Source organism: Haliaeetus albicilla, chromosome 6, assembly GCF_947461875.1.
Source record: "Haliaeetus albicilla chromosome 6, bHalAlb1.1, whole genome shotgun sequence".
NCBI lineage: Eukaryota > Metazoa > Chordata > Aves > Accipitriformes > Accipitridae > Haliaeetus > Haliaeetus albicilla.
Window position 1 is genome coordinate 10483581 of NC_091488.1, and position 26135 is coordinate 10509715.

General features: G+C 39.0%; 1 protein-coding gene across 3 annotated transcripts in view; it reads right to left on the reverse strand.

The window, feature by feature from the left end:
* The window catches only part of EFHC2 (EF-hand domain containing 2), a 62741-nt gene that overhangs the window by 31230 nt on the left and 5376 nt on the right, over positions 1-26135 (reverse strand). The window contains exons 1-7 of one of the 3 annotated variants that reach the window (XM_069784991.1): positions 22728-22912; positions 21855-22039; positions 17353-17503; positions 9356-9579; positions 6132-6383; positions 4412-4522; positions 3947-4085 (exon numbers count right to left, since the gene is read on the reverse strand). In XM_069784991.1, coding sequence (XP_069641092.1) covers positions 3947-4085; positions 4412-4522; positions 6132-6383; positions 9356-9579; positions 17353-17503; positions 21855-21986 — 1009 coding nt within the window. In that variant the 5' untranslated portion in view covers positions 21987-22039; positions 22728-22912. Of the gene's footprint in view, positions 1-3946; positions 4086-4411; positions 4523-6131; positions 6384-9355; positions 9580-17352; positions 17504-21854; positions 22044-22727; positions 22913-26135 lie in introns of those variants that run through there. The other 2 variants (XM_069784990.1, XM_069784992.1) reach the window with 2 other exon arrangements.

Below are 26135 nucleotides of genomic sequence, written 5' to 3' on the forward strand. Positions count from 1 at the left end.
ACATTCTAAGATTACCTTCTGCCCTCAGTCAAAGAACTGTAGGAAACCCCTTACGTGTTAGATAAAACCATATTTCAAGGAAGAGTCAAATGCTACATATTTTGGATTAGAGTGATAACCACACTGAATAGCAGTATATAGCAGGCAGGCAAGAAATTCTACCTCCAGAGGAAGAGGACAGACACCTCTGAGCATTACAGCCAAGAACAGGCAAAAGAAATCCCACTAGCCTTGGACAATATAAGAGGTGGCGATAACCTCGAGGGATGACATTGTTAACATGATGTTCTCTATACATAAGAGGAGATGTATAACAAACAGCTGAGACCTGGTTTTTGTGAGAGTCTGTCTCACAGTTTAGGTAAGAAGTACAATAAGAAGGCAATACCACCATCTTCACAACTTTTACATGCAGGATTAAAGGAAAACTAGTGCTCACAGAACCCTCCATACAGCTAAAACATGCCAGTGTTTATTCTGAGTCAAAGAAAATCTCTTTTTACAGAGTCTTACTTCATGATTATTCCAGTTACCTGAGGAAAAAAGGCATCTGTAAATGCACAAGTATATTTAGAAGCCACTGATCAGTCTGCACTACATGTAGCAGAGAGGTTAGACGCCAGAGAGACTCTGATCTCTGACGAGTCTACTGAAAATTGGCAGCAGGCTTTAATGCCCCCACTGAGGGAAAAGCAAGAAGTCAGCTGTTATCCAGCAGCAGCTGCCTGGCCAAAAGCACACATGTACTGGCCAGCCGATCACCCCGCACGCTGCTCTGCCCAGGCAGCGGGTCAGAGAGGGAGCCTGAGAAATGAGGGGGTGGGAGGGCGAGGAGAGCTGGGACAGGAGAGGGATCACAGGGTGCTGCGAAAAAGCGTAGCAGACAGGCTCGGGAGGTGCCGGGACACTGAATAAAGATCAGTAAGAAACCAGATTTTACTGGTTTTGTTCCTTCAGGAACAATCTGTTATTTAAGAAAGAACACTTTATACTTAACTCTACATTTCATACTCAACTCTGTGCTAAGATACCGTATTTAGTGAGAAGATCGAGTATCAGCTTCACCCCACTGCACATCAGTATAGCTCACATTTCAGCTGGGTGACCACAACACCTACATGGCTACAGAATATTTTTCTCCTTCTCTAAGGTTGCACTAGCGAGTCTGGACAGATAGTGTCACACATTAAGGCATTTTCTCATGCATTCATAGCACTGCTAGATGACAGTAACATCATTAGCTTCCTATTGAAGGGCATTAGCTATTGTTTACCCATGGAAAAGCTCTCCTTTGCTTTTCACAAACAGTATAAACAGTAAAACAGGCAAAACCAACATTGGAAATACATCAGATATCATAACCATGCACTTCAAGAGAAATCTAAACTGCCCTTAATTCTCCTAAAGGGCAAATTCCATCAGCAAGCAACTTATGCTGAAACTGCAGAGTCAAAAATAAATGTCGGCCTCTTTAATGGCTTTGGCAGAAGAGTATAAATTGAAGGGGAGTAATGTGAAAACACTGTAACAAACAGCTGGATTGATGCCACGAGGTGCTGAGTACTGTGCCTTGATGTAAGAACTAATTTATCCACTTGCTTACTCTTACTCAAGTAAATGGTCTCCCTGGACTCAATCTGCAATTAAGCACGTTTCAGTGTTTTTTAATTGGATGGGAGCAGAATGCCGGGTACTGTGCGGGACTGAGCCCACTGAGAGTACCTTGTATGTCCACCAGACACAAACAAAATTTGTAACTCACTAAGTATAAGAGGTGAACCCTCACCCTTTCTCTCTAAAAACCTGCTTCTAAGCCAAAAACTAGCCTGATTCTACTCCTAGTCCCTTCTAGTTAAAAAGTCACACCTACATTTTTTTAATCCTGATGGGGAAAGCAGGAAAGAATTTCACAGCAAATTGTGAGAATCTCTTAGCTCTAAGAAAGTATGTATTTTCTGTGAACAAGACTGGCTGCATCAACATGGATGGTTTTTTCATGTTAGTCAGAGTCTCTGCCATCATGTATCCTTAAAGGTACGTGCAGAACACTTCCCAGTTTCCCAAAGGTCTCGGCTAGATTACATCTTTTTGTGTTTCATGTTAAGGAGGCAGAGAAACTGGAGACAGCACTGAGAAAAACAAGAAAAATTATCACAGATATAAAAAAATGGACTATGGAGAAAGACTGAAAGGTTTCCCCTAGCAGAAAATGGCCCAGGAGGGGGGCAGGGTGGTAAGATGGTGTATTGGAACAGTGTTCAAAAATGTACAAATTTGTTATAAAAAGAGGATACTGAGCAGTTGTTCTCCATGTCCAACAAAGGTAAGTTTGTTACTCTCTCAGTTTACACAAACCAGCTTCAGAGTATCTATAAAGCAGCATTTCTAACTACAAGGTTAGGACAAGATACCTTGGGAGGCAAAGAAATCTCCTCTACTGGAGAATGTTGATATAAAAGGCTATACAGACATCAGTCAGTGACAATCTATGTATATACACCATCCTGCCTCAGAACAATGGGATCGGACTAGATAACCTGTGGTCCCAATTTTCTACAATTCTGCACATCATCAGCTTCTGACTTCTCCTAACTTGCAAACCACCTAACTTTAACATCCAGCGACATAACCAGTAATTACTGAGCCAGCATTATAGGAGGGGAAGAGCCTTTGCGTTTGTGTAACACTTGGTTGCATTGCTTGGGTGATATAGAATGGTCAGCTGCATTTCACTTATTGCCTGCTGTGAGTAAGAAATCCCCATTCACTCTTCCAGGATATTTTGCTCAGACGGAGGATATTGCTGCCAAATAGCAGCAGTGGTCTTGGCTGAAGAAATTCTCAGGGAAGAACCCCCTGTTTTGCATCTCTGGAGTTAGACTCACTATTATTACAGATAATACCATAGTTATTGAATATGACTTCCTCACGCACTGGCTAGCGTAAGAAAATGTATTTTGGTACAGACATGCCAAACTATTATTAAAAGAGTCCTAATGAGACATGTTTTGCCAATTAAGAAATTCAGTGTTTTAATGGCAGTTCTACATCATTTAATTCCCCCAGCGCGGCAGACAAGCTTTGATCCAAACACTACACTCTATCTGATCAGAAGTCAAGCTGAAAGAGTCTACTCGGGTATTTTTGTTTCACAATGTCAGAGAAAGGCCATAGTAGGATTCTTTCAACCATCTCTGAACAGTCAGACACTTAGCTATATTTATTGAATGAACAAACTGCCAGAAATTAAGTCAGTCATTTTTGCAGGAAGATGTCCATAATAGAACCATTAGCAAGTCTGACTGAGGGAATTCAAAGACAGGTAAATGAAAGCCGCTATTGTTACACGTTTCCAAAATGCTTTTCTGTTATGGACATAGTTGCTAAATGTTTCCAGAATTCAGTGCTGAAACTTCACAGAATACATACTCTAATGGTCCAGAATACACAAAACTGCATTGTAAAAAACAATAATGTGACAGACTACTACTGTCGTGTCAGAAAATCTTATTATCCGAGGATTCTGACATCCATATAAAATGAAACATAGTATAATGGGGAATAATTGAGCTCATTCTACTTACCCACTCACTACATGCTCCTTATTATTTTCTGACTGCAAACACAGCTATTGGAATGGGAGGGGGAAGGAGAGTAGAAGAAAAGGCAATCTATCCATATGACTATTTTGTCATTCTAGTTTTAAAATAGAGGCAGTTAGGAACAGAACATGTACATTGTGTGTTAGTTTTCAATGGAGTAACATATAAGAAAGCCCTTCTTGATCACCTGCAAAATTACTGCTTTGCTGTTAACAGCCTACAACAGAATGTTATTGCTAAAGGTTTTAATGAACATGTTTTGTCAGTAATAAAATTCAAAGACAGCTCTGTCAAACTCAGAAGTACAAAAATGTTCATAAGGAAAGATAATTACCACTACTTACCGATTCCGTACTTTGTCCTGTAATATTTTTTAGTGAATTCATCACAATCACAGAGTATTATCTTCCTTCCCCAAACATTAATTACTGCCCCTATTTTCAGGTCACTGTCTCTGTAAAATTCCTGATGCACTGCTCCTGTCTAATAAAAGAGGGAACATTTATACAGCAGCTCTATAAATCTCAGAATCTCACAACTTTTCTTAAAATCTAGGTCATTTAGTGCGTGTGATTTAAAATATAACCTTCATAGTCCATTTGCAAGTATTTTTCACCCCATGCGAAGCTACTCACTTTCACAAATGCAGTATTTACATACAGTAAATCTCAGTAGTTTTCATTTGAGCTATTCTCCAGTGGCAACACAATTTTATAAATAACTCTCTGTTGTAGAGGATAACAACCACAGAAATTACAAAAACTACTACAAAGACATTCAACAGCTGGATGTATTCAATAATATCTGACCTTACGATTGTCCAGAATGTAATGGCCTCTGTTTCCTACTAACTTTCCAAACACATTGAGAACAGTGCGACTGGTGATTGTGCCCGGCTGATACAGCCCAGTGGGAGCATACTGCAAGAAAAGAGACCAGCTCTTAAGAAATACAGTTAATAGTGAAGAAAGTTAACTCAGTTACCTTAGAACTAGCAGGTTTTTTACAGACTGACTGTTATTGTAGTATTTGCTTGGGAGAATTTTTAGTAAATTCTGAGGTAAGATTACACCACTAAACCTAAAAGCCAGTTTATATGTCAAAAGCCAGCATGTATGCCAGAAGAAGCATTCAGAATCTTACTGTGTATCCAAGAGTAAAGTCTCCTTTTTCTTGGAAGCAAACAGAAAGCAAAGGTTAGCACACCCAAAGTAGCACATCATTGTCAACATCTGCTCTGAAGGCTATTATTTTGATTAGTAATAATCATAAAAACATGCAAAAGAACCACTCAGAGTTGGTCCTACTGTGCTAACCACTGCACAAATACAAGGGATTCAAGTCAGCATGATTCTTTAAGCAAAAATGTTAGTATTTTTCTTTCTATTGTGAGTTTCAAAATTACAATAGTAATTTATCCCAATAATATCGAACTTAATACACAAACACATTACATTTTTTAAAATTCTGAACAAACTGCTGATGCAGGGTAACCAAAGTGGGTTATTTTGTCTTACCACCCTCCCTGACACCCCAACTTTTGACTGATCTCTGTCTGCTGTCCTCAGAATTTCCTCTGAATTCAGAGGAAGAAGCCAGTCCTTAAAATTGCAACATGCACTTCAATGGTTCAATGGTCTGTTAACATAGAGCCACTGCTAAATCAACATCTCAGAACACACGATGCACAAGGTGAGAATAGTGCAATATTTTGCTGTTAGGTTTTTACTATAACATCTCACATACATCTGTGGCATCACAAATAGATTACCAGTATTAGAAGGAAAGCAGGGAAAAGATTCCCTAGTATTTTACTCCACCTGTGGGTTGACATTATTCTATCATCAGGATCTGTCTGGAGCGATACAGAAGCGTATCCAGCTTGTTAATTTTATAATCATAATAAGTTACAGAGGACTCAAACCCCTTGAAGATTTCTCTGAGAGGTGCCTTCTCAAAATAAGCACCTGATTAATGCTTGATAAAGTTTATTCATTGATTCCTATTGATTTTAACTAGCTTTGCATAAGGTCCCAAATCTAGGAACTATATTTTAAGAAATCACTCTACATTTTCTACAAAGAAGTAATGTTATGGAATACTAAAACCAGGCTTTACTAAAGGTTCCAAATATAAGTCATATGGATCAAATCTGAATTCACCTCAGTTTTACATTAGTTTGTCTATCAATATTAATTAATTTTCTGGACTTCCATTACTGCAGAGCCTTATTAATACATTTGCCTTAATACAATAATATGGGAGAAAGGAAATCATAGGATTCCTTTCTGCCTAAATTCACTCTCCTTTTAATTTAAGCATGACAAGCCTAAACTTATTTTTTTCCATCACTTACTAAGTTATTATATGAATATGTGTGCAAAACCTAAATCATGCAATTATGACTAATACTCTGATAACAATTGCTAAATACCATTACAATCCTAATACAGGATTTTCAAAGCAAAGCATTTAATATTTCTTAATTAGTGGAATAATTCGAAATAAGTTGAAATTTTCATTCCTCACCTTTGGAAGCTTATCTCTTCTGAGGAAAAGTGGAACTGCATCCCGGCCTGAGTTTACTGGTATAATTTCTTTTATATCAATAGTATCATCAGACAAATAATAGTGCAGAACAAGTTCCCGTGGGTCATGAAACATGGATTCTGGGTCATCCCACACACAGAAAAAACGTAAAACATGTCCATCATGCTCCAGAAATTGTTTCAAAGTGTCAATGCGCTCATAAGGGCGCAATGGCTTCATACTATCCAGAATCTGCACATAAAGGGAAAATCAAGAGAAACACTTTTTTAATCGTTTGCTCTTAAAAACAGGATACCAAACTGCAGGGTACCATCCAATCTTAGAACATGGTTTTAGGATTTTCAAATACCACTACACAATTATGATACATGAAACAGTATTTATGCCATTACCAAAGAACTATTTACAGGGTTGCTGTGCCCTCAGAAAAGATATGAAAACAATTTTGGATTGGTTTTGATCCTTGGTTTTTTTTGCAATAAGGTTCTTCAGATCAGAGAATTGTTAAATTATTTATAGTATAGCTCACATTTTCAACAAATTGCCCGTGGTAATCAGATGACTACGACTTCAAATAGCATCACCCTTCCTGATTTACTTCCTTAAAAATTATTTTTTATAGATGATGTGGTATAAAGAATTAATTCTTTCTTTTCCTTTTGTGTTTTATTTCTTTTAGCTTTAAAACATAGTTTATTAACTTTGGATTCATGTCATATATTTGGCAGGTACTGAGTATGTATGTTCTCCTCTCAACATACACCCATAGGTCTGAAAAGGAATAGCAAATCTCCAACTCAAGATATATTCAAGCTGATGTGATCTATGACAAGATGCTGGCTACAGTCATGGTTGTTGCAAAACCAGCAGCACTGCATTAAATCAAATCCCAGGATGATGATCCAATCTGATGACTGCAATTACATAGTTAGTTACAGTCACATATATGAATGGTAACCTGAACAGGGTGCTTTTCCTAAGTCAAAATCCATCATGTCCAAAATGGGTTAAAGGGGCAAGACAGTCCTTCTGATCTCCAAAATTCTACAAAATTGCTTCCACAGAAGAATGGCAACAGACATCAATGAGGCAATGTAAGCTGAACTGTCTGAACAGAAAGAACTGTTGACTATGGGCAGCTTATATCATTGTTTAAATTTCTATTTATCCACTGATACATCTTCTGGCCTTAAAAATCTGAGAGGGAAAAGGCCCAATCTTTCAGAGCATCAAATCTTAAAAAAGGAGAGCAGAACCAAGTTTTGCCTGCCAATGTCCCTGCTGATCTGCAGCACCGTTTCCATTTCAGGCATCATCGTGCTCATATGCTACAACTCAGGTATTTACCACCCCAGTACCATCTTTCCTCCTTCCTGATCCTTGAAGATCCAATGAGCAACCAAATGCAGTCACAGAGCCAGGTAACATCATCATCCATGGGATATCATCTCCAACAGTACAGAAATATGAATCTAAGGGGTTTGCTACATTTTTCATTGGTCTCATTTTCTATCTCATCATATTTCTTACTCTCCCTCATACCTTCATTTTCTGGCCATCTATTAGGAGTCTGGTGCAAACCAATTTAATTTTGCTCAAAGCAGGCCAGAGGAATCCACCCTTAATAAATAAAAAACATTACCTTCCACAAATTAGTCACAGGAAAGTGAGAGCATAAAGCAGCCAGAATTTGCTAGATAACTTTTCTGTAATTTCTCAACAACTGAGAATATTAAGATACAGATTTCAGTAATTTTTGGTCTTCTGATGCTCTTATTTCTTAGCCCTTTTTCCCCTCTCCATTCTCTTTAGGCACACATATGCACAATACTTGAATGTTTTGTTTGTTGTTTTATCAAAAAAAAAAAAAACGAGCAGGTTATGCAATAGCATATATAATGTTGACACAGTCTGCCAATATCAAGACAACTCAGCATGTGTTAATACACACCTGTTAGCTACAAGGCCTGAGTAAGGGAAAAGCAACCCATGGCCAGCCTGAGTCACCACTACGCAGAACCAGGAGATGTATTACAAATACTACTTTTCACTGGGGGGCTGCAAAAAGCCTGAAAGCATGAACGAAGTGAAACCAACATTTTGGCCTGAGAGTGCCTCAGAGACATGCAAATTGTCCTACACATCTCAGTCATAATTACCTTCCATTTTTGCTGCTGAGAGCTGCAGCAGTTTTCTCAACAGGAGGAATAAGTTGAATGCAATGGACACATGGAGTATTTGCTGCTTTCAGAATGCTAGGCTGGATCTATCACAACAGGCTGTATATCGTGGGCCAACAGTCCTAACAGAGTCAGGTCAAGAGAAAAATACAGTGCCATCTGCACTCATATTAATCAAGAAAAACAGAACTGAAAGAAACTGTCATTCCCTACAGAAAACATCACTCCTGCCACTATTGCCAGAGAAAAGACCCCAAATCCTGCAGAGGGGAATCCACATAGCATCTAGGAGCTGCGAATGAGATTTTTGGAGGACCTATGTATGTGTTCCCATATACTCATAAAAGAGGGAACAGCATTCAAATAAAACCTCACAAGTCTTAAAACTGCAGAGTACTGGGTTCTGTGTGGCAGAAGAATTTGCTTTACACATGCAAAGACCTGTTAATAACATGGGGGCTAGAGATGAATGATGACATGTAAATAGACCAAGTGAGCCTGCAGGAAGCTATGGATGTGCTTGAACCACAATTCCAATTAGATCTTCCTTTAAACACTTTAGAAGTGTTTATTATCATTAAATTAGCTCAAGCAAAATTATAAGTAGTACATATAATAGGTCCGGGCTTTTTCCTCTTAATACTGAAAGGTTTATTTTATATTCAGCAATTAATTTTGTTCTGTTTCAAAAAGTGTGTGAACACATCAGGAGAAAATAAGTCCGGGCTTTTTTCCTCTTAATACTGAAAGGTTTATTTTATATTCAGCAATTAATTTTGTTCTGTTTCAAAAGGTGTGTGAACACATCAGGAGAAAATCCGTTACATTTGGGACTTCACTTGTAATAAATTACAATAAAGCCATGTAATAAAATTTTTAAAAGCAAGTTTTCTCTTGGGATTTATTATGTTGAAATAGCTACCTTCTATTTGCTATTAGAGAAATAATTTATATAATGCATATTACTAACAGCAATGGCACTTCTATTAAAATCAAGTTTTCACTATTACTGCCTGATCTGACCTTTTGCCGCTCTTTGGTGTACGGGTCATCTGGACGACCTGCAGGAGGATTTAATCTAATTCCCATCTTCCTCAGGAAATTTTTTGTAAACTGGTCACAATCTATAATCTTATATTTTCGGGCATAAAGGATTACTTCTATGTTGATATTGAAATGATCAATAGTATAGAACTGATCTTCATGAGGAGGTGGAAGTGGAATCCGATGCCGTCGGACAATAGTTCCTGTAAAAGAATTAGAATAAATTCATAGAGTAAATATCCTTTGCTCTAAGGATCACTTCACAGACTTGCTAATTTTCTATGCTGATATGACCAAAATAGATGAAGCCATGTGGGACAAACGAAATTATCCTTCATTCAGCAAAAGAACCATTAGGTAAGAGGTTCCTTTTTATTAACAATACTTTACGCTGATAGTTTTCTGGAACCTCAAGTTCTACCATTTGACTGAAGTTAATACAGAAAATTACCACCTTCTGGAGCAAACAGGAAACCACTGGAATAAATTCCCATTTGTTGGTGCAAACGTAACAGGTTAGTATTTTTTCAAAGTATTTTTTCTCATGATGAAGAGAGATGTCTTTTTCACTTTTTTTTTTTTAAAAGCAACAGCAGTCTCCAGTGCTCATTAGTATCATTAATTTTTCTTAAAAAAAAAAAAACCAACAGAAAAAGTTGTGCAAAAAACATGTGGTGGGGGTGTATGGGAGGGACAAGATTTGTCTGTACACTCTGCAGGGTGAGGAGAGCCATTTGTAACTAAGGTTAGAGAAAAAAACCTGCCCTACCAAGGAAAAAAGTGTGACCTATCAAGCATGGAGGCAGACACATTCAACTGAGCTTCCTTAAGGAGCACATTGAAAGTAGAGACAACAGAGATGAGTTGGGCTGATTGCTGGGCTGCAGTAGCGAATCCATCTCAAAAATACAGAGCCAGGAACTCATAATGCATAGTCTAACAGGAACACTATCCAAAACAAAAAGAAAGGGGGAGACGGGGGAGGAGAAGAAAAAAAGAGAAATTTTAACTTCGTTAAAGTAAGTGCACACTTAGATTTTCTTATTGATAGTCTTTAAATGAAAGGACTGTTATTCTGAGAGCATTGTACTTGTTCACATTTACCACATTAAAAGAGAAGGAATCTGCTATTGCTCTATCAGCTGAAAACTCACAAATACACTGATGAATCGGGTAATGCTTCAAAAGTACTCACTGATGATGATTAAGAGACTGGAGCATCTCTCGTATGAGGAAAGGTTGAGAGACATGGGTCTGTTCAGCCTGGAACAGAGATGGCTTGTGGGGGGAAACTTATCAATGTTTATAAATACCTGATGGGAGGGAGCTCTTCTCTCTGGTGCCCACTGACAGGACAAGAGGCAATGGGCACAAATTAAAAGATACAAAATTCCATCTGAACACAAGAAAACACTTTTTTACTGTGAGGGTGATCAAACACTGGAACAGGTTGCCCCAAAAGTTTCAAAGTCTCCATTCTTGGAGATACTTAAAACCCAAGTGGACACAGCCCAGAGCACCTGGGTCTAGCTGATCCTGTTTGGAGCAGGGGGGTTGTACTAGACAATCTTAAGATATCCCTTCCAACCTCAACAAGTTTGTAATACTACAAGTATATTAGAAACAAAACAACTTATAAGCTACAGCCTCAGTAGGTTAAATAAATATGTAACACATACATTAAAGAAAGATATGCAGCTGCATGTATGACAAGCTACAATTTATTCCAAGTGAAGTTAGAGTTCACAAAAAACAGCAGACTGGCACAGCTGGGACTAAACTCTTTTTTTCAACATTATGAGAGAACAAAAAGGACAACAGTGAAAGTTTTGCCACATCAATACCTCAATATAGTTGTGTGAAAATACCCTGCAGAAAATAAAAAGATGGTCCACTCTTCAATCTCAGACTCTTTGCTGTGCTTACCAACCCAGACACCTCTGTAACACCAGCTTTATAATGCAGATACCCACTGGCTAGAGACCAGACAGGAACCACCAACCCATACTATTATAATAATTTCTTGCCACTATAGGTTCCCAACACCTTTAAAATTACAGTAATTATAAAAGGTGAAACTTTAAGACAGCTACAGTAAACACACAAAAATTCAAAACTAAAAATAACTCCAGTACTAACCTACTACTACAATAATAGTTTATTAGACACAATTATCTAAAAGGTCTATCTCATTATCTCTCACTACAGAACTGGATTTCTTTCCAGTGCCCTTCAGCTGTGCATCTGGTAGTGTTTCCCACTGAGTCTCGTTTGATGATTTTCCAGCACTGCTATTTTGTTTTGGAGGTAGGTGGGGGTAGAGGGGGGCCTGGAGAGAGAGGTGACAAAGACAGGCAGAGGAGGAGAGAGAAAGATATCGCTATGTGGTTTTGTTTGGTGATTGAAGGGCCTTATTCCTAAGTTAGACCATGGAAATTCTTTATTGTTCGCTTTATTTCCCTAAGGACTAATCTGTATGAAATACCTTCCACTACTACATTATCAGAGTTGTTTGTTAAATTCTAACTCCTACAATGAAAACATACCCTTAATTTTCCAGGGGAATAAAGCAACAAAGCAGATTTACTTTATGTTCCCATTAAAATAATTATTTAAGACCCATTCAGCATCCCGATGTTTCACGTGTACCAAATCCGATGTTCTGGTTACTGACCTTTGACTTACTTATTTACAGAAGTTTACAGTAACCTTACAGAAGGTTACTGACCTTACTGACTGTAAAATAAATTTGAACATCTATCTGCTTAAAAATACTTATACACATATTTGAGATGCATCCTCATGGAAATACTAGTTAGAAAACGTGGCGATTAGCACATTTTAACATGATGCAAAACTGCATCGCATTACCATTAACAAACCACATACTTTAAAATATGTTACCTGATTTTGGCTAATCCTTGGGTCACTCCTACAAAAATCAACAGATAACGTGCTAAGTCAGAACAGTCCTCCACATAAATGCAAATCCTGTTGAATCATCATTTTAGTGAAAATATAATGGTGGACAATTTTCTAATATGAGGTGTTTTCTGAGAGTATATTCACCTCAGAACTAGTGAATAAGCCTTCAGCTAGTTTTTCATATCGCTTTTCAAAGTATAATACACATGTTCATTTTGTTCTGAGGGATAAGAATTTCTTTCCTAATGGAAAATGTCTTGTAAAGATAATATCTGTAGCAAACCTTTGCTTTTATTAGGTATCACTGTGCCTGATCTACACATGGTAGAGGATACATTTTATATTGTTGAATTTGAAATTTAATAAAACCTGATCAGCTGAGGTTAGGTCTCAGCATTTTTTAAATTGTCCTTCCTTCTAGAAAATAATTACATTTCTACTTCTAGAAATTTGCTACAAGTTGATCCTCCTACAAGGAGGATCTGGGCATGTGCAACATTCAGGTTGCTCAGGATGGATGGCTATTCTTGATGTTTCTTTTGTCTTTGCTCAGTTTATTGCATCTGGTCAGGCTAAAGCTCTCCTCTACTGTGCTCTTGTAAAGGGAGTTGGGGTACTGCTTTTCTCTGACAGTGGTAGTGGCATCGAGTTCCCACACCATAATTTGTAGCATATCTTTTTTTCTCTCAGGGCTTCTGATTATTTTGCAACTACAGCAGCAGCTTAAGGAGATCTTAATAGTAGTGAAGGCCTTTTGACTACAGGGCAGCTCATGAAGCTGGGCAGCAAACGATTTGGTCTCTGCTGCTACACTGCTCTGCAGAAGAAATAAAGTGGTATCAAGAATTTCTTCAGCACAGCTTTCTGACTCCCTCTGCACTACTCGAGAGTGCATTAGACAGAGGAGAGGAATGGGTAACACCTGGAGCTTGTACACTCTTTGACTGCTTGCACGGAAAGGAGAAGAAACAACCACTACTATTCTTGCAACGCAAAGAGTTCACCCCAATAAACAAAAGGGCTTCTTTCATTCACTCATTCACCCATCTCAGAACACAGCAAGGTCATGATTTGGCCATCAAGTACGGCAAAATCACAATTATTTCAAGGCCTCAGGGGAGGTCTTAAACTCTTAGATAATCGGTTATATTGGAGCAGCTGACTGCAACTTTGCTTTTCTGCTTGTACTTTCCTCTTCAGCCAGCCAGCCTTGGGAACCCCGCCAGCAGGCAGCTCCACTCTCTTTTTCAGCTGGCTGACCTTGGGGAAACCAGCCAGCTGCTCCACTCTGCTCTGGCTTGCAGGGCCTGGATTGCACTGGAAGCTACAGTCAACCCCATGGGATATAAATGACCTTTTGATAAGACAGTATCAGCCAGCCACAGTCCTGTTAAGTGGGAATTAGATCTACAAAACACTTGCACTGCCATATGTAGGCTGCCTCTCCATGGGAGAATTTCTTTTTATATGGGAAGAATAATTAGCATTCCAGCTTTGGAAGAACATAGTGGATTTTGTTATGTGGTCGAGTTTACTGTCCTCCTCTTCACTGTGTACTCCCTTATCTTTAGTTAGTTCTTGTGCACTGTGATTGTCCTGGTATTTTTTGCTTTGATTCTGGTTTCTCAAGTTCACGTTGGCCTCTGCATTCCTTCGTGTTTTGCATTGAATTTCTCTGTTTGTATAGATTTCTTCTAATGCTTCTAATATTTTCCAAAGTTCAAACTATAGCAAGGCAGTTTCCAAAATTAAATGAAGTTTAAATTCCAGTTATTTAGTAGCAACCTTATCTGTCCAAATTCATGTCCAAGTACAGCAGCCAATTCCATAAAGCATTTTTTAAAGTCACTGAAATACATTTCCCACAGATTATTCATTTTGTCACTCTGAGATTTTGATGAACGGTAAAAACACATTTTCTGGCTTTTTTTTTTTTTTTCACGAAGCCGATTTGTTTTAGTTTTGTAAAATCATAATCAAAGTTAGACATTCTAACTTCTTTGACAGCTGTTCCTTCACCAAATCTTCCTGCAGTCCATAAGCCTCTCCAAGCTTTTTCTGCAAAGCCACAAGTACTACCCACAGTGGAGAGTACAGTGGGAAACTACTACATTTCTCTGATCCCACCATGCCCAGGGACACCCATTCAGACCATCAAGCTCTCATTTGTGGGTTATGGCACAAGCACTGGTAATCCCATGGCCTCAAGGCATTAACCAGCCAAGCTAAGATCATCTACCTTTGATCTACCCCACCACTGTCGTATCTACTCTTCAAGAAGACTCCTAAGAACAGCCATTTCAGCTGTCTCTTTTACATGTTTTCCATCAGGGTAAACATCCGAGTTAAGGTCACCACCACCTTCTGCCTTCAACAGTTCCAATTCCACTTTTTCCATCACTGTTTTTTGCTGTTCCTCCTTTACACAACCCCTTTCCAACCACTGCAACTCTCCAAATGTTCACACAGACTGAGCCTATCCTGCTCCTGATGTTCCCACACTTCTTTCTTCACCCACACCTGCACACCTGTGCTCTTTTGTTCAGTGCAGTTTGCCTTTCAACAACCCAAGTTCTCCTACAACTGAACTCTCCTCTACAAACCCCTGGCATTTCAATTAACTGAAACGTAGTATTTCAGCAGACGTGCAGAGGACGGCATTATGGTTAAGATCCTGAACTTCAGTTCCTTGTCCTGTTATGACCTTTTCTGCATGATCGTGAGCGAGATTTTCATTCCTTTGTGCTTCAGTTTACCAGCTTCACAATGCAGACAGTTACACTTCTGTTGTTCTCAGGCTTACAAATTCCCAGTCAGGACAGGGAACTTTAAATATGAGAGATATATAATTGTAATAAAAGAGGCAACAGGCCAATTTTTGATTGAAAATGGAGTAAGACTAGCAGTTAATGGTCTGGGATTTCTTTTTAAGAAACACTGCTTTCGCATATATTCAACAACAAATATCTAGTGCCTTTACCATAATAACTCTGTGGTTGTTCTTCAGTTATGGAGCATGAAGTCAATGCCCAAATGCATGTGAGTAAAGAATCCTCTGACAGGCATCTCCACCACCTTTCTCCCCTCTACATCATATTAATCTTTGGGATAATAATAATATTTATGTAGAAGTTTATGATAAAGTATAGGTCCAAGACTTTCTCAACAACTGTGAAGCCCAAACATATCCCAAATAGTCCTTGGGCCTTTCAACCTACAGTATCTCTTCCTTCCTAAACACAATCAATATACAGAGCTTCCTTACCAGCCCAGATACCACCAACAAATAAATTAAGTGCATTTTTGAGAGCCTGGAACATTTCTTTTTAATCCATCAGTGTAATATGGTGTGTATACACACTTATCCCACATAAAGCACTCATACAAAGTCGTAGAGGCCTTCAAAACATCCTTGCATGGAAGACTGAGAGAATTCTTGTTTCTCTCTTATACTATTCAGTTAATTTTAGATCCAGTACCAAAGGTGACTCCAACAATGATTAACACAAGATACAACCAAGGAAATAGGGGAAAACTGTAGCCTTCCGGTCACCGCAGGAACATGACTAGACTACCAGGAACACCAGGCCTGAAGGGGTAGCCTGCACAACCCATACTACAAAGACAATGAAAATTACTTATTCCTGTAGCTAGTTTCACAGATATCAGCTTTGAATTTGCTTTATCGTGCTCTAACAAACCTGGCTTCCACCTTTCCTCTCAAAGACATCATCTCTGCATCTCAGGTTAACTGTACTTCCTTTGTCGATGGCCATTTGTTCTAAGCCGTAAAATCCAGAAACAGCCACTCCACTCCTGTGACACACAAGTGAAGGAAAACCTAAACCCGCTGATGTCTCCTGCCTCATGCATATGAGTTCCCAGGAGAAGAGATCCAACATGCTTTTCTTTAGGTCTTGAAAAAGCACTTGCCCAGGTAGGAGTAGGACGAGGTTTCTCTGAATTCAAAATCAGTTCCTGCTGAAGAGCCAACAAGATTTCTGGCAAGAAGAACTACTCAACACAGGCAGAGCAGGGCCTGAAGTACTGGTTTAAGAAAAGATTGACAGGTAATTTTATCCCAGGTCTAACAGTAATGAGGCACATAACGTCTTTAAATATTATCCTACACGGTAGACTGAGAAATTGATAGCATCTGCTCATCTTGGAAAAGAATATGGCAGTTAAATGGTTAACTTGTTTTTGAAAATTGCTGTGCTAAGATCCACCAGAATATACAAAATATCTTTAGGGATTCGGAGGCGCAGTCATCCCAAGATACTCATCCCAAGATATCCTGCTTATCTGGACTATATCCCTTGAAAACTTTTTAATTCTGGCAGTGACCCACAAACACCAAGAAGCAGCAGCTGTGTTCCCCTTCTGCAACAGGATGTTGACCACTAGGTCACATTTTCTTAATGTAAACAAAGTCCACTAATACTCAGTAAATACTCAGTAAATCAGCTCAGTAAACTCTCCTCCAAAAGTCCTCAGGCTGGCCCAAGTGCAGCGATGTGACACCGAGGCGAGGCAGCTTCTGAGGCGTCAAGGAAAAATTACTGTGCCAAGGGCACTTTAATCATAAAAGAACCAACAGCCAAAGACACAAAAGGCACTCTCCTTCAATAATGGCAGAGATACTGCAGCAGCTAATGAACAGTTACAGAGCTGCCACTAGAGGACTTACTATCAGTGCCAAGATGGAAGGAGCCAGGCTCAGGAATGGAGATCTAGAACACAAATTGCTTTTGCAGAAGTGACACAACACTGACAAAAGACCTACTGGCATATAATTGCAAACAACTATATTAAAGAAAAAATTGTATCTTTGAGTATGGGAGTGGATTCTGCCTTACAAAACCTACATCTAAGGAAACTAAGACAATAAAAAAGTTCACATTATGACCTGTAACAAGAAAAGGCAATTACAGCTGTTCACTGACATTCCAACTATAAGAAGTCACATTACCTATCCTTTGGAATGGACCAAGACTGTACATAAGAAAAAAATAAAGGGGGAAAAAAAGAATGCTATTAAAAATAGATACCTTGAGTTATGCCACTGTTTTTCACTTGGGGTTCAATCACTTGAATTGTATCATCTTCAAGGTAGAAGTATATTTTACAATGTCTGATTCTATATAGCTCTTGATTTTTGTCAGGCACTTCTTCCTCAAAATAGGCATCGAAAGACAATACCTATTAAAAACAATAAATAAGTGTAAAGCAGCAAAATCTCCAATGCCTTGGCAAAATAGTCAATAAAATAAACTTGTATAGATTATAAGTAACTAAATGTATGGATTTCAGGAGGTAGATTTATTTCTCAGAAATGTAAGAACAGAAATCCACATTAAATCACATAAATTTAAAATTCTTTGCTTGGCATTTTTATTATCACAACATCTAAGCAGAGATGGAACTCTACAGTAAAGAAATAAATCAAATATAAAACTATCAGCATGCTGCTTGGAAAAATCTTCTGAACAAAGCACTTTTGATAACACAATGAGCTATCTAGGTCCTGAAGCAAATTTTAGACCGCTATTCAATGAATTGTTGGAAAATAAAGTGCATTATGACAGTAATGGCTTTACCATTGAGTAAGTGGAAAGAAAAGTTCTTTTTAAGCAGATCCTGCAAGCTGTTTAATAAATGGTACTGAAGACTATCAGAGTGAAATGACATTTTTCAGGAGTCATTTAGAGCTGTGCAATATTGGCATTTCAAAACTTACGTGGTTCTGCAATTCAGTGAGTGGAGAAATCTCAGAGATTATACCAGCTGGTCTTCATGGTCTCTTGCAATAGCAGTAATGCAAGAAAAAAAACCTTCATAGGTGAGATGCTCAGTGGTTTACTACAGTGGCCTTTATGTCTGGAGATCCCAGTTCAAACTTGGCAAACGATTACACAAGTTTTGCGCTTCTCGGTATAATTTATCGTCTTTAATCACGAAGACCAATTTTAAGGGAACATGCAAGAAGTATCTACTTGGTAGTGCATTGCTGTGTTAAGTATGTGCAGGAAGGCATTAACTGAAACAGGTTTCTGTCCTGCCCCCCCAACACATTTGGGTCAAATCAGTGCTAATTCATACTTCATTTTTCACAATGATTCTATTTAATAAATTCAATTACCTTTATTCTTGTTCATTAGACAAACTGAAGCATTGAAAAAAAAGACAACTAAGCTGTTCCTTGTTTCAGTGAGCACCTCAAAGTACTTCCATGAATACTAACAACAGAGATTTTAGAACACCCTAATAGACAAACACAACCTCTTTTTCTACATCTGGGGAGAGAGAGCTAGTGGATTGCTCAGGAGCACACAAGAACAGCTGCCCTGTGTCCTAGTCAGACTTCTCAATAGGCCACTCTGCCTTCTCTCAGGCAGGTTAAGTGCAAGATGAGGAAAACTCTGCTTCCACAAACTATTTCAAAGGCTAAGATCCCACCGATTTTCAGCATGCATCAAACAATAGGACAGACACATTTTTGGCATCAACTCTCCCGCACTGTGACCCACTACCATTAGTGAAATAAAATTTAAATTCTAATCAGATGACATAACTGTTACCTGTTAAACCTGATGACATTAAATCTTCACACAAAAGAATCTAGACATTATCAGTTATGGTTTGTTTAAGTAGTACAACATGCAAGTTTCTGAACAACCTACAGACGAAATAGTTGAAAACAAATAAAAAAATCATTCTGGGCACATGCAATTTTTAACTGTGGATTTCACTGTTTCATGTATCAAACACAAAAACACTCAATAAAACATCTGACGTACAACAGAGCCAACACAAACAGCTCTATCATGCTTTAACATTTCCTCTTCCTTCCATTTGTCTAAAACATTGGTGTATAGTGCCATTTTTGGTTACCAAGGTATCCTTCCTGGCCTCCAGCTACTATTCTGGAAGGACCAGGAGCCCTGGGTAAATCTCTCGAATACTCCAGGGCACTTCAAAGGTACTATGGTGGAACCACTATATCCCAGTCTGAACATCCTGGGGTTCAGCTGACAGGGAGCTGAATTTCATTCCTTGCCCAGCTGCTGATAAGCCATGCAACCATTGGAAACTCACTTAGATGCTGTACCGTCTTCTCCCTATTCTGCTAGTCCCACTAGAGTATAATAGTAATTTGACAAACATATTGTTCAAGTGCCCTATTTTATTACTAATTGTTCTTAATTTTGTCAATGATCTTTTCTGAGAATGGTTGTCTCATGAGACAGCAGCCAGGCGAAATGGTCTGTCTGCTGTTTGCACAGATCTCCAAGCACAATCAGGTCCTAAATACACTGTATTTATTTCTTTCACTGAGCATACACCTATGTCCTGGTTTACTCTATTCAAGGAGTTTGTGCAAGTTCTTTTGCACTTAAACTTTACTCTCTTTATACCCTTATCAACATGCTAGTGTATGACTGAAATATATGCAGCAGCCAACTGCAGTTTTGCAGATCAAAATAGATGATACAGGAAGGGTGAGGAGGGGAAGGGACAGAAAAGAAGATGACTTACTTTTCATTTTAAAGCAAAGTTAATTTTAAAAATACCAGAAATGTAACACTTCCTAACTCATGTTTCATCTGTAGTACATTGCTGCATGCAAAGTTCCCAACCCACTGTTTAAAAAAATTAAATGTTACCTATGAAAACCAAAAGTAACAAATATCGAATAAACTCCCTGACATTTTGTAAAGTTGGCACAAGGTTTCCCTGGCACCTGTGGTAATCAAATTATAAACATCGTTTCAAGCCCAGGAGGCCTTGTGTGTGTACTTAATCGTAGTAGAAATTAAATTACACCTGCTTCCTATTAGGCATACGAAATTGCAAAAACTATTTCTCAACCTACTTAATAATGAAGTTTTATGCCTGTCCTTCCTCCAACTACTATGGTACTGCTGAAAGTTACAAACCAAAGAAAAACAGTAAGAAAGCAGACTACATTTAAAAAGATAAACACCTACTCAAACCATTTTTCATGTAGTCCATTCTGCTGAGTCACAAACTGCAGCACTGGAGGACGTAGCTGCGTTCTAGGCTCTTAACTGAGGAAGCTAAATTAGTTGGGTAGTACCCTTTAACAGTCTGCAATTAATACAAACACATGAGCCCTCCAGAGGCCAATTCCGAACCTGCAAATTCCTGTCCTGTATTGCTCTGTGGAGGAATACACCGATTAGAGAAGGAACGTCAAAAGGCCACCTAGCTAATCTCACCAGCCAAGTTCAGTGCCTGATGCTCAGTGGCACGTCCCCACTGCCTCCTAACTAATCCCTTTATTTCATAAACTTGGGTCCAAGTCCTGCTAACTTACATATTGCCCTGAGACGCCAACACGCACCTCCTCATTGAAAGAAGGGTGCAGATAAAGCAAGTGCAGGATGGACTGAAGCCTTAACACTTTGCCACATTAGACCAATTCATACTTGAGCACATCGCTGAAAACTGTGTGAGCAATACTAGGGATTTCAGAGGCAATGCTAACCGAAGTCACGTGTATCTGTGCAAACCTTACATTTTCTTGTACTAGTTCTGGTCTGCCAAAAAGACAAATGTGTAATTGTACTGCAATTACCTTCATGGCTTTTCTTTTAAAGCAAAAATTATGAGATTAGCCATTCTTCCCAATATTTAAATACCATAATCATTTAGTCATGCAACATTTCTGCAATCTGCTGAATGATTTCTTTTTCTGGATCATTTTCCTTCTCTGATTGTAGGCCTTTTGCTTTAGAAAGAAAACATTGCTAAGTAGAATTTACATTAAATTTAAACATGGAAAGTAATGACAGTGTGCTACAAAATTCATATCATCACAGATTAGTTATTTGATAACTCTCTAACTTTAAAGGTATCACTACATTCTTGCAAAATAAAAAAATTATTAATTTTAAACTCCTCTGTCTATAATGGACACAGTCTACCTATATTACACAGGAACAGATCACACAAAAGTGAACAGGACTTTGAGCAAGCAAACATGATGGGACAAGTAAATTCTGAGCCTATAGCACTCCACTGAGGTTAATGGTTCCCGAGTCCCCGTGCACATTTTCTCCTTGACTAGGGCATACCTTACATTCATTCTTAATGTTGCCTTACATTCATTCTCAGGTTGCCAAATAATTCACATTTTCTCCTTGACTAGGGCATACCTTACATTCATTCTTAATGTTGCCTTACATTCATTCTCAGGTTGCCAAATAATTCCTTTACTGTCACCACTTTCACTAAAAAGAAATATGTCAACCACTCCCTTGTTTTTAATATATCCTGTAGGAGATGTACCCCAATACAGAAATATTTTTATATGTTGCTGTATGGCATGATATGTTTATATTAATTGTCCAATATACCAATATGACGGAAAAATAGATGTTACCGCTCTTTTTGTCCATCTAGGAGCTTCTTTTGCATGCACAAAATAATCTTCTGAAATACCTGACTAACTGAATTTCACCTTTATACTGTCTTTGTCATATTGTAGCTATTCATAAGACACATACAGATTTAGATTTCTACATACCTGCTTGTCAAATGCTACCCAAGCAGGACCATCACTTCCCATCCCTTCAGGAAATACACTGTATTTAGGTTTCAGCTTCCGACCAGGTAACGGTTCACCTCCTATTCCAGGTTTATCTTCTCCAACCAGCATAGCAACATTATTGCAGTAACCCCAGTGCTGTGACTTGTGGAACTTTTCTTTCCCTATCTGTCAAAAGTTTGGAAGAAAAAGAGAAAAAAAATCTGTGTGTTTGTTTCTAAATCCGTAAGACTTACCTATCTAGGCAAGGGAGATTAATCATGTAAAAGTTTCTATATAATTACTTTTAATACAGTCTAAAAACCTGTAACAACTGGAACGCTGCAAGTGAAGTGACATATTTCAGTGGTCAATTTGCCAGCCCTATAGATGAAAATGGAAAAACATTCCAGTTATTTACCCAGGCTGAGAGACAGGATGATACCGGCTGTGCCCCCCCTCCCCACCTTCCTTGCAAAAAGGATTGAGGCATGTGGTAGAAAGAAGCAGTTCACCCACTAGAACTGTTCCAAAAGGTAGAGGGGAAAAGCCTTTTCTACAGATCACCAGAGGACAAGTGGAAATGGTTCAGGAGTACCCAGAGAACAGCCTGCTCTCATTACTTATGTGAAAGATCTTATTTACACTTGCATCCCCGAGTGCAAAATAAATGGCTCTGTACTAGTGAATACATTTGAATTTTGGGAGGTTGGATCTGAATCAAAAGACAGAATATTTATTCCATCTGGGCTTATTCCAAAAGAAGGTCTCTGTAGTGATTTCTTTATTTTATTACTATTTTTTCAGGCAATTAAGGATGGAGTGTGTAAAAAACTATGCACAACCAACTGCAAAGAAACCCGTCTTGCCTACTCGCATTTCTTGGCTGGGGCTGGAGCCAGTCTTGAAGTGATGCAGAAAAGCCTCTGGCCCCACATGAGTATCAGTCCTGCCTGTGGGAATGTCCCTCCTAATGAGCTGCCTGCTTTGCTGGCCAGTTCCCTCGAATGGAGGCAGCCGGTGTGAGCTGCACTCCGGCAGCAATCCCCTAACGACCCCACACATCAGTCTCACGCAAGAGGACAGGGAAATAGGAAAAGCCAACAGAAAGCTCTACTAACCCCTCCTCCCATAAGTGGCAATCCTGACTCGTTAGCTCCTCTTGCTCTGCTATTCCTCCCTTCTTCGCCCTCTCAAATCCTTGAAACATTTTGTCTGGGAAGGCGTAGAAGGGCCATGGGGTAACTGCACCCCAGCACACCTAGTAAGGGGAGACAGAGGCTACAGCAGCTGTGCCCTCCCTTGGCCTGGGACTGGGTGAGCATGAGGCTGAAGGGGAAGAAACTGGTGTTATGGGTGAGCACAGAGAAGGCCCTGGGTAGAGGAAAAGGCTGGACAGCAAAATTTTTCATAGCAGCACCAGAGGAGGTACATCAGTAAAGTAGCAGAGGGCCAAAATTGTCTCCTCCACTACATTTGGAAGACTGGGCATCACTAATTATCACATGCATATATTTAAACCACTACTCCCCCAAAAGATGTAGACAACTCTAAGTTACTATCATAAATCAAAAAATAGTACAAATAATCATTTTTCATCATGGCAACATTCAAGTGCCCCAAGATAACGTAACACACGCTCAGGACAGCAGTTCTGGGAACAAGTGCAAGCAGTGAAGCAGCAAAACCTGAAAGTAACCGAATAGTTATTTCATTCTGCCAATAGGAAAGAGAGTGAGAAATTCAAAAGGCAGCTAACCAACCTCATGGCTCATAATATTCAATGCTCATATATACAAACTACCGCACACTGAAGGTTGCAATCTGAACTGTTCACCTGCCTTGCGGTGCTCTAAATCCAATGACACAGAATGGAGAGCTGCCCTTGACACGAACAGCTCAATCACTACTGTAGCTCAACCTTTGCTTAAAACCCTTTGGCATACTACTTTTGCAAGGACAGTGGTATGAAAAATAATAAATTACTTACTATTTTAACAAATTATTATTTTTAATACCATAGTAATCAATGGCCATACCTTGCTTAGGTTAACAGAAGCTGGGCTAGCCAGCACCTTTTGAAACAGTAATTGCAAAACCAGATAAGGTTTGCATACTGGGGACAGTAATGATTGGGAGTATGGAAGCACTTCCTCAAACAAGATATTTAAAAGGTAAGCAATGTTTTACATAGGGGTGAATAAAAGGGCACATGGCAAGTATCATAGTTTAAAGAATAATACAAAGGAAAAAAATTACTCCTGACCCATATGTTTATAAGTCAAGAACAAGGGTTACTGAATAAAAGAGAAAATCAATAAAAGGAAATACTTGTGTAACAATTAGTTAGGCCATCTCCCCCCACCCCCGCCACACAGGATTGCTCAAGCCAGGAATTTAACAAGATTTAAAAAAGAGCTACATATTTGCAGGAATAATGCCCAAAATAAAATATTTCATATCAGCACATGTTTTTGAGCTGTGATATAAACGTCATGCTTCGGTGCGCAGTGTAAGCACTGACATGTAGGCATTAGGAGCAGCTCTTGATGTGGTCATCGCCCCCCTTCCTCAAGAAGAGGGCACAGGCACTCTCCTGGTACAGGACTCTGGAACAGACAGGCACTGACGGGCTCTGGCACCCGCTTTGTAACACATCTGCACTTGGGATGGTTTTCTCCCTCTCCTTTGAGCGCTGCCAAGCTGCCCTTTCTTCTTCTATTTCTTTTTTTAATAATTTTGTTCCTCAGTAACCTGATAAAGAGTTGGAGAGAAGTCAGAATGGAAGGGAGCTTTCTGCATTTATCAGTTCAAATGTGGAATAACTATAGTCAAGCTGAGTTTTAAAAGGGAAATTTCTAGGCAGAAACATCTAATTTATACTGAAGGTGTCATAGAACAGATCTACTTTTTGGCACAGCAAGTATTTAATTATTTTCCCCCTATTACCAAAGCATGAGTTAAGGAGAAAGGCATAGTTATCAAAGCACAGTGAGGGTGGCAGTTTTCCTGAGCAAAGGAAAGCTCTTCATGTCCTCAAAGCTTCTTCTAGAAGAATTTGCTCTTCATCTGTTTCTGGGTTTTGGCAAGCTACAGTGTGGTAAAGTGTTCATCAAAGTAATCCAGGTTTGCTCCTGCTGGAAATTTTCCAGAATTTAGGGATGAAATCACAACATCATTCACAATTTGATATGAAAAATACATGGCCCAACAGCTGCAATTCTGTTAAGAATTTTTTGTGGCATTCTTATAACTTTCTGAGTATTCGACAAAAAGAGTATTTTAAATTCCTAATCACAAAATTACTTATAAGCCCTTCTCCATAAAATGCACCTAATTTTCCATATGCAAAATAATCTCTTCTAAAAGTCTGTACAGTTATTTCTTAAAAAAAAGCCAAACCAAACCCACAACAAAAAAAACCCAAAAGAATGTTTAAAAGAAAAAGTAATTATAACTGAAGATCACAAAAGAGACAAATGACATTTGGGAAACTTCAGCTAATGAACTCAGACCACATCCAGCCTAAAATAGTGACAGAACATCATGTTACCTCCACAGTAATATTAAATTACTTCTAAAAGAAATCTGTGAGAGTGCAGGGAAAGAGCTTTACTGTGTCTGCTGTGCTAATGCAGCTAAACTGAACAGGCTGTAGATCTGCTGAACAAAGCTGGCCATTTTCTGTGCGGTGAGCCTGAAATAAATATTGAGGATACACTCAATAGTGACTAATGCAAAGGTCAGGATTCTCTAACTGCAGCTATTGGCTTTGCAAACTCAGCCACTGCAGTCCTTGGGGAACACTGCCGTGTGCTCTCTCCATCTTGCTCTTTAATACTTTGGTACAGAGTCACAGCAAACTCATCAGGGAGCTGCACGTTTCAGCTGAACCAAACACAACTAGAAATCTCTCCCCACAGCGGCTGGAGTGATGAGGGAGCCCTGTGACACACGCTGCCTCAGGAGCTACATGTTTTTAACCAAGTCCCACAGGGAGTTATGGCAGATGCCACTGGTAGCAGCCCAGTTCTCTTCCCCGCATCCATTTTTAATTCCCATCTTGAGAACAGCAGCTGCACTGTGGAGATCCTGCTCAAATCCTGTATCAGGATGAACTGTGGCATTTCTGAACTACTCTAGGCTGCTCTTACAGTCTCCTGGTTGCTTTGGCTAAGCAATGGAAATAAATGCAAATGCTGCACACTGTGCCAGTCAAATTCATGTGACCAATTTTCAACTCTTTTATCATCCCCAGCTTGCTGCGGAGGTTTCAGTATG